Genomic DNA, 14,119 nt, shown 5'->3' on the forward strand with positions numbered 1-14,119 from the left:
TACATCTTTATTGCACCTGTTGTGCATTAACTTGATAAGCTAAGACAAGATGGAGAGATGATTTCAAATTGATGGTCGACTTTTTAGTATTCTTGTTGATAATTTTGTATTTGTGCACTTTCTTGCATGGGGGCTGGATTGCGTAAAGCATTATGGGATGGAAAATACATGTTGTCAAAAAGTGTCGCTATTAATTCTTGATGTACATTGAACTAATCTCAGATAAGTACATCAATGGTCCAATCACAACCCAACTTTCCTGACAATCGTATCACAGACTGTGGACTTTGGACTGCAGTCTTACACTAGATTTGAAAGACAGCTAGAAGATAACAATAGCAGACTGAGCATACCTCACAGCAAATCAAGGATAGCACTGACCAAGAGGCAGGTAAATAAGAGTATGAAGTGGGCTTATCTAATCACAGGCACCCCAAGTTCAGTGTGAAGGAATAATAAGGATTTGTGTGGGAAGACAAGACCTGAGACCTGAGAAGATAATTTTCCCAAAAAATTATCACGTCGAATCTGGACAAAAACCTCACAGGAAGGAAGCGACCTACAATGGCACTAAGGTTAGGCTTTTTAACCGAGAAATTTTTCGCAAAATTATCTTCTCAGGTCTCAGGTCTTGTCTTCCCATACAAATCCTTATATTTATTCCCTCACACTGAGCTTCGGGTGTATGTGATCTAGTTTCTTGTATGAGAGCAATGTATTCAATTATTTATGTCAAAAATAAGATTCAAAATAATGCCTTATTAGACCTGTGATGCAGTCATTAGATAAATCTCCGAAGTTTTGGAGGGGCTGTGGGTGAAACAAAATTTGGAAATGTAGGCTACCTGCAGCACTCTAGCCTGTGAACGCAGACGTTTCTCTGCCCCGAAAAGGAACCCGTGGGAGAGAAACGACCGCCGGAAATACGTCTGCATTATCTACACGCATGTCAAGAAGAACCGCAGGATGGGGGTCAGGGCTTGAAATTGCGACCAATACGGTCGCCAATGCGACTAAAACTTTTAACTTAGCGACTGAAAATTCGAGTTTAGTCGCCACTTTGGCGACTATGTTTTTCTGATAAATAAAACACTTAAGGTAAGAAACAATTTCCTTAGTCTCATTTCTGCTTTTCTGCAAAAGGAAATGCAAATTAAATGTTTTCCTTTTTCAAAAAAACTTGAATCACGACCTCCAAGAGGACATTACAGCGGCTTTCGCATGGTGATCGCGGGCGCAACATTTTCTTGAAAGGCCGCTGAATTTAAAAGCATTCTGTCGCAGATTTGGTCACAAGGAAGGTTCCGGCTTTCACCATGTCCTCGATCAAGTGAGATGAGTCTACACCAAAAGTCATGAATTATTTATCACAAGAGAAGGAAGGATACACTGAGGGATTTTCGTAATTTGCTGCAGTCTAGAAATTACCAGGAAACAAGATCGTTGTCAGAATGCAAACAAGAAGTGTTTCAAAGCCTTTCAAAAACGTTTGTCCACAGCGTACGATTTCCTGCGTGCGATGTGAAAGATGCAGTTGTTCCTAGCCAAAGTAACCCTGAAATGTTCTTATTACTTTGTTCGCTTACTGCTTATGATAAGATTGTCACGCAGAAGTGTTCAGGAGTTTTTTCTTTCGTGTTTTCATGTTATAAGTCATTCAAGATCGAGTATTTCGGTCTGTCACACAACCGCAGCTGCCACAATCTACCAGAAGCCGAACAACAATGCTAATTAAATGAGGCTCTAATCTGTGTTTCTATTCTTGTACTAGCTGGCGACTGCATTTTTGCATTTGGCGACCATTTTTAATGGTAACTAGTCATCTCGCCACCAGGAAGACTCGCCACCAGCAAACTCGCCACCAATATGCAATCACCTTTTAGCTATTAGGTTTTCTACTTGAGAAATGATTGTAGCAATTTCAGTTTCTTCAAGTTCTTTGCCTTACGTCTGCTGTAATAAATCATTACAAGGACATTATTTAGTGGAAAGCGAAGCTGTGTTGATTTTTATAAGAAGACTCGCCTTGAGTATGCATTTGCTCGATCCGTTAATAGTTTTCATAATCCAAGCCTAATATGATATTTTTCGAGGCGTAATTTTTATTCCGATCGATCAGTTGGCGCATTTCCCGGTTTTCAAAACTTTTCGGAACTCCGCACTATAAAAGCTTTGTTCTCCCTTGGTGATTCCAACATTCATACATGTACACTCTTCGGTGATGCAATTTTCCTTTTCGTAAACAAGCGATGCCATTTGGACGAGAAAATTTCACTGTTAAGTTTATCATTTGCAATTGAGGAAAAAATACTTAATCTAGGACTAGAAAAAAAATTAAAAAGTTGATGTGACCCTTGGTGGCGAGTATACTGGTGGCGAGTCTTCCTGGTGGCGAGGTGACCATAAACCTTTTTTCTTTGATAGTCGCCAAAAGGCGACTTGCAATTTTTTTTAATTTCGAGCCCTGCGGGGTACGTTCCATTTCTGATCCGAGCACCCCTTCAGTGTTCTATCAAGCTATGACTCAAGGTTGCTGCCTAACGGTCGCCAGCTCGCCTGGGGCGCCTTATTTGCGAGCGCGGGCGACCAAATTTCTGAACAAGTAGCCCGAAAGGGCGCCTGACTTGATTAATCCACACTCACATGTAAATATGATCCCAGCTGGAATTAATTAATTCTGGGCTCTTTAAAAAATGACTCGGGCTACTAACTTTTAATGTAAGAAGCCCGAAGGGCTCCCGGACAATTTTCTTAGGCAGCAGCCTTGTGACCAGTTGAAATCTAGTTTCAATGCCACCGACAAAATACGAAATGGATAGGAAAGGTGTTTAATAGGATTCCGGCATAAATGGAATTCGAACTTCCCGGAGGGGCAAAAACCGTCGTGCGCGGGAGCTTTAATTTAAAACATACCTCTGATAACTTGTCCCGTTCCTAGCTTAAATTTGAACGGCCTGCCCTTGTCTCTTGAAGAGTCGAACTTTTTCCCGTTTGTCAAAGTTCCTGGAGATAACATTGCACAGCTCATAACATCGAACAAAAAATCATGGATCGATAGCTTCCTAATAAAAGTATACCTACCAATGTAATGAACAACGACTGTTTGGCCTGGCCTCGGGAAGTCTACGGACCAACCAACATAAGTAAAGTTAGATCGGTGCAATGATGTTTCAGTGCACCTAAGGAAAAACAAATACCCCCGTTTCCTTCCGTGATAATTTCTTTCTCCACTCCCATTGTCTACAGCAGTATTCTCTTGGTCTCTGTGGTGTTACCAATATGAGCTTGATGACCGAAAAGATACAAGGGAAATGCTCTTCATACCACGTGATCCAGACACCTTGGAATTGTTGGTTCCATTTCGACCCACCCTTCCCTGAAAATCTGTAATTAACACAGTCTGATGGAAATAATTCATTTTGCTTAGGGAAGATCTTAAATCATCTTTGTTAGAGATTTAAAATATTTACATTTTGGTCATATATAAGCTTCCGAAATCGCAAAAATTAACATTTAGGCAATAAAATATGGGGATCAATTTTCCTAAACCTACCCCAAACGGGAATTAGTTTGATTAGTTTGTTTTGTTTCTGTGTTTTCGCCAGCCGACTGTGTTTTTGGTACGTGTAACAACTTAATTCAATTTCTCTGTATTGTCTTCTGTTCTTTTGCTCTCTATTTGTTCTCTAAAGGATTTTTGCCAGGCTTCAGAACTTTACGTAGAGAAACGGATAAATTTCGTACGAAAGAAAAGAATAGAAAGACACATTCACGTTTTTCCAGTGGTGATCAGATGGTACTCTAAAGTCTTTCTGTGAACTTTTTTGCGGGATTAATTTGGTAAGTGTACGTGTTGTGATATCCTTTGTTGGATAGCCTGCTTATTTTAAAATTGTCCACCGCCTCTTACTGGATATTTGTCCCCTTTAACAGTATTAACGAGCATGGTGTAAAAAACTTCTGCCCTTCAAAGCCGCTCTCCTCCTCCCCCCCTCAGTATCCGGGCTGAGTCTAACAGCACGGTCTTCTGCATTGTGTGGGTCTGACCTGGAAGCCCAGCATGGATATCCTCTAGGTATTCTTCCAGTCTGTCTGTATAGGTCCCCATTATGCACCTATAACAATTGGTGTAATGGTAACTTTTTCAATTCAGCTTCCAGAGAGTGTTGACTTCAAAGGCTAGATCACGATATTTGTTGACCTTTTCCTCCTCTTTCAGTCCTCTTTCAGTTATTTTACTATTATTATTATTATTATTATTATTATTATTATTATTATTATTAAGCTTTGTCGCGGACCTGGGATTGTTTTGTTCTTGAGCGCCTTTTAGGTTGTGTCATGTTTCATTGAGATAGCTGGTTTTCAAAAGGCTTCGTTTGCTTTACCTTTTTTATGCTTTTCTTAGCAGATGATCATTATGCTCTTTGGTTTTTTTTTTCTTTTTTTGCCTTATTTTGTTTCGCTAGTTCTTCTGACTTAGATACAGCGTGTATTTATTTTGTTTTAATAATAGACTTGACCTTGAACCCCCCAAAGTTTAGAAATACTGTAAAAAGTCTGTTTACACATGCAGTTCTGTACACTTATTATGAGAATACAGAAAAGTTCTTTCAATGGTATTTATTGACAAAAAAGTTAAGGAGTGATTCTAGAATACCCAGTCACCATTGTATCTTGAAGGAGCATGCTTTGAAGAATGAGTCATTACAAGGGAGCGCTCACAAGTACATTTTGGGGTGGGGGGGGGGGGGGGAGGGGGAGACTGATTTTGTTCTTAACCTTGAATTAAATGTGATCTATTATCATCATGATGACCTTTAATTAACATAAAATTAAAATTGTTAGGACTGGAAAATGAATGGCCACAACACTGCTAAATATATATAGCTCATTTCAAATTTATGATTTTTCTTTGTCTAATATTTATTATCATAATCTGACCCTATTAAACCTTGAAACAAAGGAAAATCAAAATTGAACTGGCTAAAAAATTTATGAACCAGGAATAAAATTAAACCACAACAGCTATAAGGCCATCTTAACCTTATTCTGAGGTTAATATAATTATTATTGGCTTATAAAAGTGACTGTCACGGTTAAATGGTATTGTCTGATGACACATAGTCTACACATTGACATTGTAGGACATGCACAAAACGGACTACTTTTTTGTGTTTCTTTCTTTAAAATTGTTTCTTTCTTTAAATTCTTACTATTACAGTGTTCTGTTTTTCATGTGATTGTTTTTGTCCCATGGGGATAGGACACCCATGTAACAAACACAAACCCCCTTCCATGTAGATATCACAACTTACAGGTCTGCTAAATAACCGTCACCAATGAATGGATGAAAAGAGAGCAAGTTATTATTAAGTGTTTCAATTAAAGTGTAACTGTTGTCCCAGCAAACTAAGACTGGTGAGCCTCAGGTATTCATCACAATTTTTCCATGCCTCTATATTTCTTTGAAATGTTTAAAGGTTATAGATGCCACAAGCTCCCCGGGGATTATGGTGGACACTTTAGAAAAATGTCTGTTTGCGTTTAAGAACATTTGTTGCCACTGATCAGATTATTTTAATTAATAATTGTTAAGTTTGTTTTTCATTTGTAACAGTCACTTGTCATGAATTTATAATTATCGTTTATATAGAAACTTTTAATAGCAGTTCTGGTGATCATTGGTACATGTATTTAAATTATATAAATTAGCAAGGTAGCAATATTATGTACATGTAAGTTATGAATTTTTATGGCATTGTTTTTTTTTTCCAGAGGTAATCGCAAAAGTAGACGAATTAGAGAGATCAATTCACAAATAGATTGCTCTTTTGTCACACCCTTGTGCATTATGGGCGGAGCTGTCAGTGCAGGCCAAGACAATGATGAGCTGGTCGATAACCTTAAAGCGGCAAACTACATCAAATCTCCTGAGGTCGAGCATGTGTTTCGAGCTGTGGACAGAGCAGATTATTTCCCAGAGGGGACCAAACAACATGCCTACAAAGACATGGCATGGAAAAGTGGCAACATACATCTCTCTGCTCCTTGTATTTATTCACAAGTGCTAGAATCTCTTGAACTTAAAGATGGGCTCTCATTCTTAAATCTTGGAAGTGGGACGGGGTACTTGTCTACTATGGTTGGCCTGATGATTGGATCAAATGGTACTAACCATGGAGTTGAATTGTTTGAAGACGTTGTCGAGTTTGCAGGAAAAAAGCTCACCATGTTTAAAACAAACCCGGCATACCAAGGAACCAATTTCGGGGAACCAGTTTTTATTGTAGGAAACTGCCTATCTTTGAATACACATTACAGACAGTACGATCGTGTTTATTGTGGTGCAGCCTGTCCTCAAGAATATGAGGAGTACATGAAGTCTTTGGTAAAAGTTGGAGGTATATTGGTCATGCCTTTTAATGAAAAGGTAATTACAACCAAGGATAACATGCTAGCTAGAGTACCTTTTTATCATGTGAAAGAGCAATTATATTGAACATATATATATAATGGCAATTTTTCCCCAAGTATCTTTTCAACTTTTTAACAATAATTGAATATATATCAGTGATTACATGTAGTAATTTGATTTGCCCTTCATTTTTAGAAATAACGTAGGCAGAAATAATGTCTTGATCTGTCTGTGCGTGACCCAAGCAGTTGTTGACAACGGCAACAGTTCTCACTCCCAAAATCACATTTTCCGGTTGTGCTGTTGTCATGTAGCTACCAGAATATATGGTGCCGGAACATATTACACTCTCAGTGATTTAATTGGTGTTCGTTTCTGAACAAAAAAAACCCTTAAAGTGCCCATAACCCCAAAATATCTTTTTCGCTAAAATGAATCTTTGCACTTGTTCGAGACGCATTGCGGCCATTTTTTCCTTTTTCTAAGAATTCCTGCCATTTTATAGGCTTCGAAAGTTGCGAAAATCCAAGCATCTTTTGTTCACTACCGAGTTAGAAGGGGAGTGGTTCTATTCCTGTTTTTACGTCACAATCTACTTTGCATCCATTTCTACAAAGAGTTAATGCAATGTAAATCAGTTTGTGACGTAAAAACAGGAATAGACCCACTCCCCTTCTAACTCGGTCGTGAACAAAAGATGCTTGGATTTTCGCAACTTTCGAAGCCTGTAAAATGGCAGGATTTGTTAGAAAAAGGAAAAAATAGCCACGATGAGTTTCGAACAGGTGAAAAGATTCATTTTAGCGAAAAAAATATTTTGGGTTTATGGGCACTTTAATGCATTAAGTTTTTCAACAGTTCTCGGGTATTGTGAAATAATAAGATAACATCTAATTTGATCTTTTGCTGTTTCAGTAGGGTGAGAAATGTTGAAAAACACACATCCGGTGATCATTTAAAGCCAAAAGGCGCTTGTATGAATAGAAAAGAAAGAGTTAATCATTATGTTTTTTGTACACCTTTTTTTATAGTAATTTCTATACCTAAATATCTTCCTCTAAATACCCGAGAAATGTGGCCGAGAACTGAGTCTGTTGACTGCTCACTGTAACGCAACCCACTGTTTTCACAACCCTTCTCTCACCACCTCTACACCAGTGCAATATATATAGTTTTACTATCTGAGACAATTCTCTCATGCGATTCAATGAACCTAGCTGACCTTTAAACCAATTATCAAGAGTTCTTTTCTCAGACAATCCTGGTTTAAACTGTTGGGACAATTCCTGGTTTCCCCCCCCCCCCCCCCCATTACAATGTTGATTTTTCACAGTCTCCAAATTCAAGATCCGTTCATCGATCACTCGCATGTTTTAACATTGTTTGGGGGGAAAGGTGCGCGAAAAAGGAAGCAAAAGGAGAACACGCGTTGCTCATATAACGATGGATTAGCATGTACAGTAAATTCACTACTTTTCGTTCAAAATTTGACCTTGTTTGAGAATGTGTGGCATTGACACACCATAATTTTATCTTAATGTCTATTTTCCCACCTTCTTTTCAGCTTTGTAGGATGCATCGCGTTGAAGAATCTGAGTGGGATGTGGAGGGGGTGTTGCCAGTATCATTTGCCCCCCTGATCAACTGTAAAGAGAAGAATGATCTATTGAAATTTATCGAAATACGTAAGTTGTGATTCAAGCAAATCTTATGTAATGTGACCTTGGTCAACGATGAATTGCATAAATACATGTAGGTTATAGATCATGGAATGCAAGCACTTGTGTTCATACGATTTCCTGACTACTTACTGCTGTTGTGATCCGTAACAGTTAGTTATCTTCCCACAGCTTGTAAACTTGGGTCTTGTTTTTTCTGAGTTGTTTTAAAAACAAATAGTATTTTCCCTTTGATCAGTTGCTGGGCGGCCTTTAATCGTGCTTTGCCATTTCCAATATTTTGGGACAAGTTTTCTTTGATTATTAACAAGGTGCCTGGATGACCAGCAATAAATGCAACTCACTGCAAGTGACCTGTATTGCTCGTTGACTGTCTAATGGACTGACATATTGCTGGAATTACTCATTGATTGATTGAAATATACTACGCAATGCCGTTAACTGTGCAGTATAATTGTTAACTTTTACTTTATCTTTCAGCTACCCATCCAAGATACCTCCAAGATCTTTGCAGACTGGTAATCCGAAAAACTCTTGGTGCCCAAGGCATCCAGAAATTGGCTGACCTACCCCTCCCTCCTGCACTTGTCATGTACTTGAACTACTTCCATGAATTGAGGCAAGAGTAACATTTTAAAATGTGCTTATACCTTTTAAGGAGGCTCCCTAGAGTTTTAGGGCCGCGTGCATGCTGAGCACTAGTATGGCGCATAGAGCCTGAATTGTGCGTATTTTCTGATTTTTATGACGTCTGCGTGACCAAATCTATAAAATTAACTGCTAATTTTCTCGCGTTCCCTTCAGTAATTTTTTTGACAAATTGGCTCAGTTCTAACCACATACAGTTCTTATCAAATACCCTATATTTTTTAAAATCTGTCACGCTGCTAATCGAACGTATTTAGAAAAATGAGAAATTAGAGAAAATTGGCAAAACCGACTAGACGACCTTGAATTTTTACCACTTCAAAAAGTCAGGCAATATAGTAATATTATTTCCACAATGTGGCGAAGAATAAAAAGCAATTATTACCGAAGGAAAGTACAAATATTAAGGAATTTAGGTCAAAAATAGGAATATATCTGCCTGTCATGGATTAGATGTGATGTTGCCACAGTAACGGCCAATCCAAAAATTGACACCCAGAAAATAAGCCTTATTGTATCGGTATCCATACTGGTAAATCTCTACAGGGAAAACGTTTGTAAGTCGTGCCCTGTAGCGAAGGTATTCGCAAATACTCTAGGGAACCACCCTAAATATTATTGTAGTAATCATGCTTCTGATACAGCATTTTAGTACCCAGTTGTTTATAGAGCATTTGAATAGTGGGATCTCAAAGTGCACCTTAATTCAAATATTTTTTGTTTCCAGTATAAATCTCCCTATCCAAAACAAACAAATGGCACCACCCGTCTGTCACCTGGAATTGTTACCCTGCATTTCGGTTTTCTGTGCAAGCCACATAAATTTGGCAGAAGTAGCAGCAATTTGGACCCACCTTGATGTGAGAATATGGGTCTATTCTCGATTTTACGTCACAAACTGCTTTGCATTCCTGTTTTAAAGAAATTTGCTTTGCAAACACTTTTTGACGTAAGATCGAGAATAGACCCGTGTCTAGAGCTCAGGGTTTTGGGTCCAAATTAATCATATTTTGAGGTAAGAATCGCCAAACATGCTTGCTTTCGGTGAGGAGATCAACATTGTAGACCAAAAATATTTGAGTTTAGGTACACTTTAAATTTTCCTTTATTGTGGGCGGATAAAATACAGTTTTCCAAAAGATCTTTTTCCTTCTTATTTGGGCCCGGTTCAAAGTCGAACTTCACATGTTCTGAATCTAAGGCCCGATTCAAATGTCACACTTCCACCTTGTGTCCCCAATTTCCGCTCGCTCGCGCTTCGCGCTCGCTCACAAGACCGACGAAGGAAACAAAGAGGGACTCCTCGCAGTCTAGTGGACAGACAAAAGAAGGTAATGAGAGTTCTTTTATTTTCGTCCACTGACATGTCGGCGTTGAGGTCACGTGAAAACCTCCAATTACTCGCTATATAGGCAAATCAGAAATTTCTTTTTAAGCAACACAAATTACAGACGAAAGAGAGAAATGATCCTCTTACTTATCTGGACAATTGAATTGTCTCTTATAGACATCTGAAAAATTCAGGTGATTCCGACGGGATTCGAACTCGTGATCTCTGCAATGCTGATGCGAAGCTCTACCAATTGAGCTATGAAACCACACAGTAGGGAGCAGGTCAATTTGTTGGGATCATATGTTCCCTTGAAACGCCTTGATGAAACAAATATGTATTATTTGAATATGTACAATATTGTCATTTAGTTTATACTAAAAGAGTGGATAGTGTTGAAGGCACGTACTGATTGGCTACTCAATTTCCGAATGGTAAAGGTAAAGTCTGCTACGACTACGAGCCTAGGAGGCCCGTCAAGCCGGCGCTTATCTCCGGTTTCTGTCGCATGAAGCGACTAGGAGTATTTCTACTCCCCACTGGATTGGATTCCAGTCCCTCGCAGGGTTACCCCCAGCATTAAATTCGCCGGTACCCATTTATACACCTGGGTGGAGAGAGTCACCGTACGTGAGAGTTAAGTGTCTTGCCCAAGAACACAACGCAATGTCCCCGGCCAGGGCCCGAACCCGGACCACTCGATCCGGAGTCGAGCACACTAACCATGAGCCTAGCCTGTGTACAGCCGCCCACTCTTTTGCGGAGAGTGGGCGGCTGTACACAGGTCACCATGAGCCCACTGCGCCTCCCACAAACTCCGAGTATCCTCTGCTATTCACCTCGCGCGGGATTCGCGTCCGAAAATATTGTAATCGTAGCAGGAATAAATGAGTTAAAATCATCTTTTTGCGCTGTATTATCTCACCGTTTTAGTATATACTGTCTAGAAAAATTATTCACCTCAGTGTCGTTGGCTAGTGGTGGACTTCGCGGCTCGGTAAATATCCACCATTAGCCGCATCCACTGCGGTGAATAGTTGTTAAATATCCGAATATTCTAATCCCGTTTAAGCCGCTTGAATTTCTCAGGTGTCTATTGTCCAGATAATTGACTGAGAGGATCATTCCTCTCTTTCACAAATTAAAGCTTTTTGTCAAGAAATATATATGTCAAGCATACCTAAATATCTCTTATTAACCGAGTTCGAGGTCCGTACTGTAAGTTGCGGCCCGAGCTTTTTGCTTTGATTTATGGCCCAAGCGCGAAGTGTTCGGGATATAATAATTTAGAGGGGCAAAGTCACGCAAAATGGTGTAATTATGCCCAAAAAGTAGAATAAAACATTGCAGTAACCACTTAAAAGCGTTAAACAACATAACAAAAGTACAACAAAAGGAAAGAGAAGAATGGAAGGACAGAAGTGGACAAGATTGAAACGGATTGCATTGGGTATTCTTAAAAAGGGTCGGCCTGGTTTTTTTTTCAGGTTTATGGCAAATCGCCTGTATAAAGCCCGTTGTTGAAAAATGTACAAGGGCCTAAAACAAAAAAAGAAATTAGGAAAAAGTAGAAACTCCGCTGTCTGTATGTCAAAGCGTAAAACTGGATACAGGGGTCTATGATGTTCAGTAGTTAATCAGGTTCCAAACAACTGGTCTTATGTGTACGGATAAGTTAGTCTCACATGATTTGTATGAAAATGTCACTGCAACTGTTGTATGCTCCGTGCTTTCAAAAACACAAGACCTTTAACAGCACTCAGTAGTTTGCTAGATTTCCAGATGCACTCTGCAGTGCCGCCAGAGTATTGTATAGGTAAAACGGCAGACTGCAGCCATGACATGGACGTGTGTTTGCCTCAATTCCACAGTCAATTTTAGTACATGGCAATGCATTTTACCACGTTTACTTCACGTTTTAGTAAAACCAGGTCATATACGGTAGTGTATATATGTAACTATGGTGGTAATAAATTGTAATACATTAAACAAATGCTAACTCTAATTATATATACATGTGTCTTGTCCACAGGATTGCATGTAAAAGGGTTTGTACAGTCTAAGGAACTTGGTGTCGCTATTTTTTTTTTTATTACATACGAAGGGATAATGTACTATATACCTGGCTCAGATGTTCAAAGGCCTAACCAAATCCAGTGGATAAATGTCATTGGTATAGACTGAAACAGTGGATAGCTTTGATGGCGCGCTCTGATTGGCTACTCAAACTCCCAATATCCTTTGCTATTTGCCCCCGAAAATATTGTAATCATTGCAGGAATAAATGAATTATATTATATTTTGTTACAGTACTATTTTAGCTTCGCGGCTCGGTAAATGTCCACCACTAGCCAGTGAATAGGTTGTTAATTATCGGACAGCTTCAAACTGCAAAGATTTCAATGTTTGCTCACACAAGTGTGAATAGGTGGTTTTCACGTGACGTCATCGCGGCCATGTTGGTGGTCGAAAACAAAAGATCTCTCATTGGCTCCTCTTGCTCGTCCACCAGCAATTTTACATCGCAGCACTGTGATCTCTGCCTCCAGAGATTGGTTGCAAAACACCTATGTGCACACTCTGAGAACATCGAAGTAAAGGCTTGTATGAAAACCGTAGTCATGCAAGGTTTAACGTGAAGGATATTTTGTATTCTGGATAGTGAGTTGCACTGGATAAAGTTACCTTTGAGCAACTGGGGCGTGGTGAATTTGAGACGGTCACTTCGTAACCAATATCCGCTATAAGAGCGTTTTCCGGCGTGGAAAATAAGTGAAACAATCCTACACAAGTGGCTTGTTTCAAATCGGGAATTTTTACGGTATTTATTCCTAGTGTACGATATTAGATTAACACGGTAGGTAACTTTAGTTTTAAAAAAGTGTAAATTGTTTTGTAAACAGGTTTCTACTGTGGCTTTGGTTTGACTTAGGCTTGAGTGTAAAATAAACAATAAGTTCCTATGGGGATGTTGTCAGTCTTCATTCTGTTTATGTCACAGGCCAGCCACATTCTATATGTGACGATAATGGGGATCTGCCAATAAAATGGTCATAGCGTTCTTAATTCTGATGTATCGAGGCCGCCGCGTGAGCGGGTATTTCGCTCGGTTTTTTTTTTAGTGAGAGTTTCACTTCATCCATGTCTTTTCTCTTTTCTTCTTGCTCACGTAATCACCTGTATAATTGTTGCCAAATGTTGAAACGTACGCGCGTGGCGTGCACAGGAGGTCAAAACTACTAGCCCGCGAAAGTACCCATCTTTTCTGTTTTTTCAATTTCTTGTTTTTGTAAGCGAATTGGCGGTCTATTGGTTTATTCTGAGATATTTTACTTCGATTTGCTAGCGAGTGGTCTAGTACCCTTGGTGCCAGAAGTTCTATTTATTCCTTTGGAGCTTGAAGCTCGGAGTGGTGCAGTCTTGACCTATGGAGCATGTCGGGCATGTTTTTAACTTCAACTAAAGGAAAATTTTTGTGTAAAAATAGACGTATTTCCGGCGGGCGTTTCTCTAAACGACCCCCGGAAATACGTCTGCGTTCGCAGGCTAGATACCAAATGAAACAGCAATGATTTCTTAACAAGTAAACTGAATGTTAAGGTGACTCTGAATCTTCTCTAGAGAATTTTTTAAACTTTGCATAGGTTATATAGGCGTGTTAATTGCTCTCTAGAAACATTGGGAGCACTTATTTTGTTTTTAAGATATAAGGATTTAAAGACAAAATATAGGGCGTTTTTAGGTGGCTCTTTTGTTGCCACGGTAACCTATTACGTCACATAAATGAGTGTGTCTTTGTATTAGTGTTTCATATGGAACCATAACTTTGCCATTACATGAAAAAGTTGGTTAGATTCAATCCTTCCAAATGGTACAGTTTGTTGAAACTGGTCAGTTCGAGTCTTCTTAAATCCTGGTTCAGTTCATTATTTACTCCGCCCGAAAAAAGGAGTTTCGTTATTTATCTTGGGAAGGTTATATTCAGCCAAGTTCAACAAGAAGACGATCCGGTTTGGAAATGGCTTCGTGTTTACCTTTGCTTGCCTT

The 14,119-nt window shown here is 39.2% G+C and overlaps 2 protein-coding genes across 2 annotated transcripts in view; one reads left to right on the forward strand and one right to left on the reverse strand.

Annotated features, from left to right (window-relative positions):
* Positions 1 to 3,300, reverse strand: part of LOC137975799 (uncharacterized) — an 8,020-nt gene extending 4,720 nt beyond the window's left edge. The window contains exons 1-3 of the mRNA XM_068822991.1: positions 3,198 to 3,300; positions 3,082 to 3,123; positions 2,914 to 3,003 (exon numbers count right to left, since the gene is read on the reverse strand). Of these exons, the coding sequence (XP_068679092.1) occupies positions 2,914 to 3,003; positions 3,082 to 3,123; positions 3,198 to 3,237 (172 nt within the window). The 5' untranslated portion in view covers positions 3,238 to 3,300. The remainder of the gene's footprint in view (positions 1 to 2,913; positions 3,004 to 3,081; positions 3,124 to 3,197) is intronic.
* Positions 3,301 to 3,576: 276 nt separating this feature from the next.
* LOC137975882 (protein-L-isoaspartate O-methyltransferase domain-containing protein 2-like) lies at positions 3,577 to 13,034 on the forward strand. The gene is made up of 5 exons (XM_068823091.1): positions 3,577 to 3,840; positions 5,776 to 6,430; positions 7,980 to 8,100; positions 8,575 to 8,713; positions 12,105 to 13,034. Exons 2-5 carry the CDS (start codon positions 5,852 to 5,854, stop codon positions 12,133 to 12,135), a joined length of 870 nt encoding a protein of 289 aa, XP_068679192.1. The 5' UTR covers positions 3,577 to 3,840; positions 5,776 to 5,851; the 3' UTR covers positions 12,136 to 13,034.
* The last annotated feature ends 1,085 nt before the right edge of the window (positions 13,035 to 14,119 follow it).

The sequence above is a fragment of the Montipora foliosa genome, chromosome 11, assembly GCF_036669935.1.
Source record: "Montipora foliosa isolate CH-2021 chromosome 11, ASM3666993v2, whole genome shotgun sequence".
Taxonomy (NCBI): Eukaryota; Metazoa; Cnidaria; class Anthozoa; order Scleractinia; family Acroporidae; genus Montipora; species Montipora foliosa.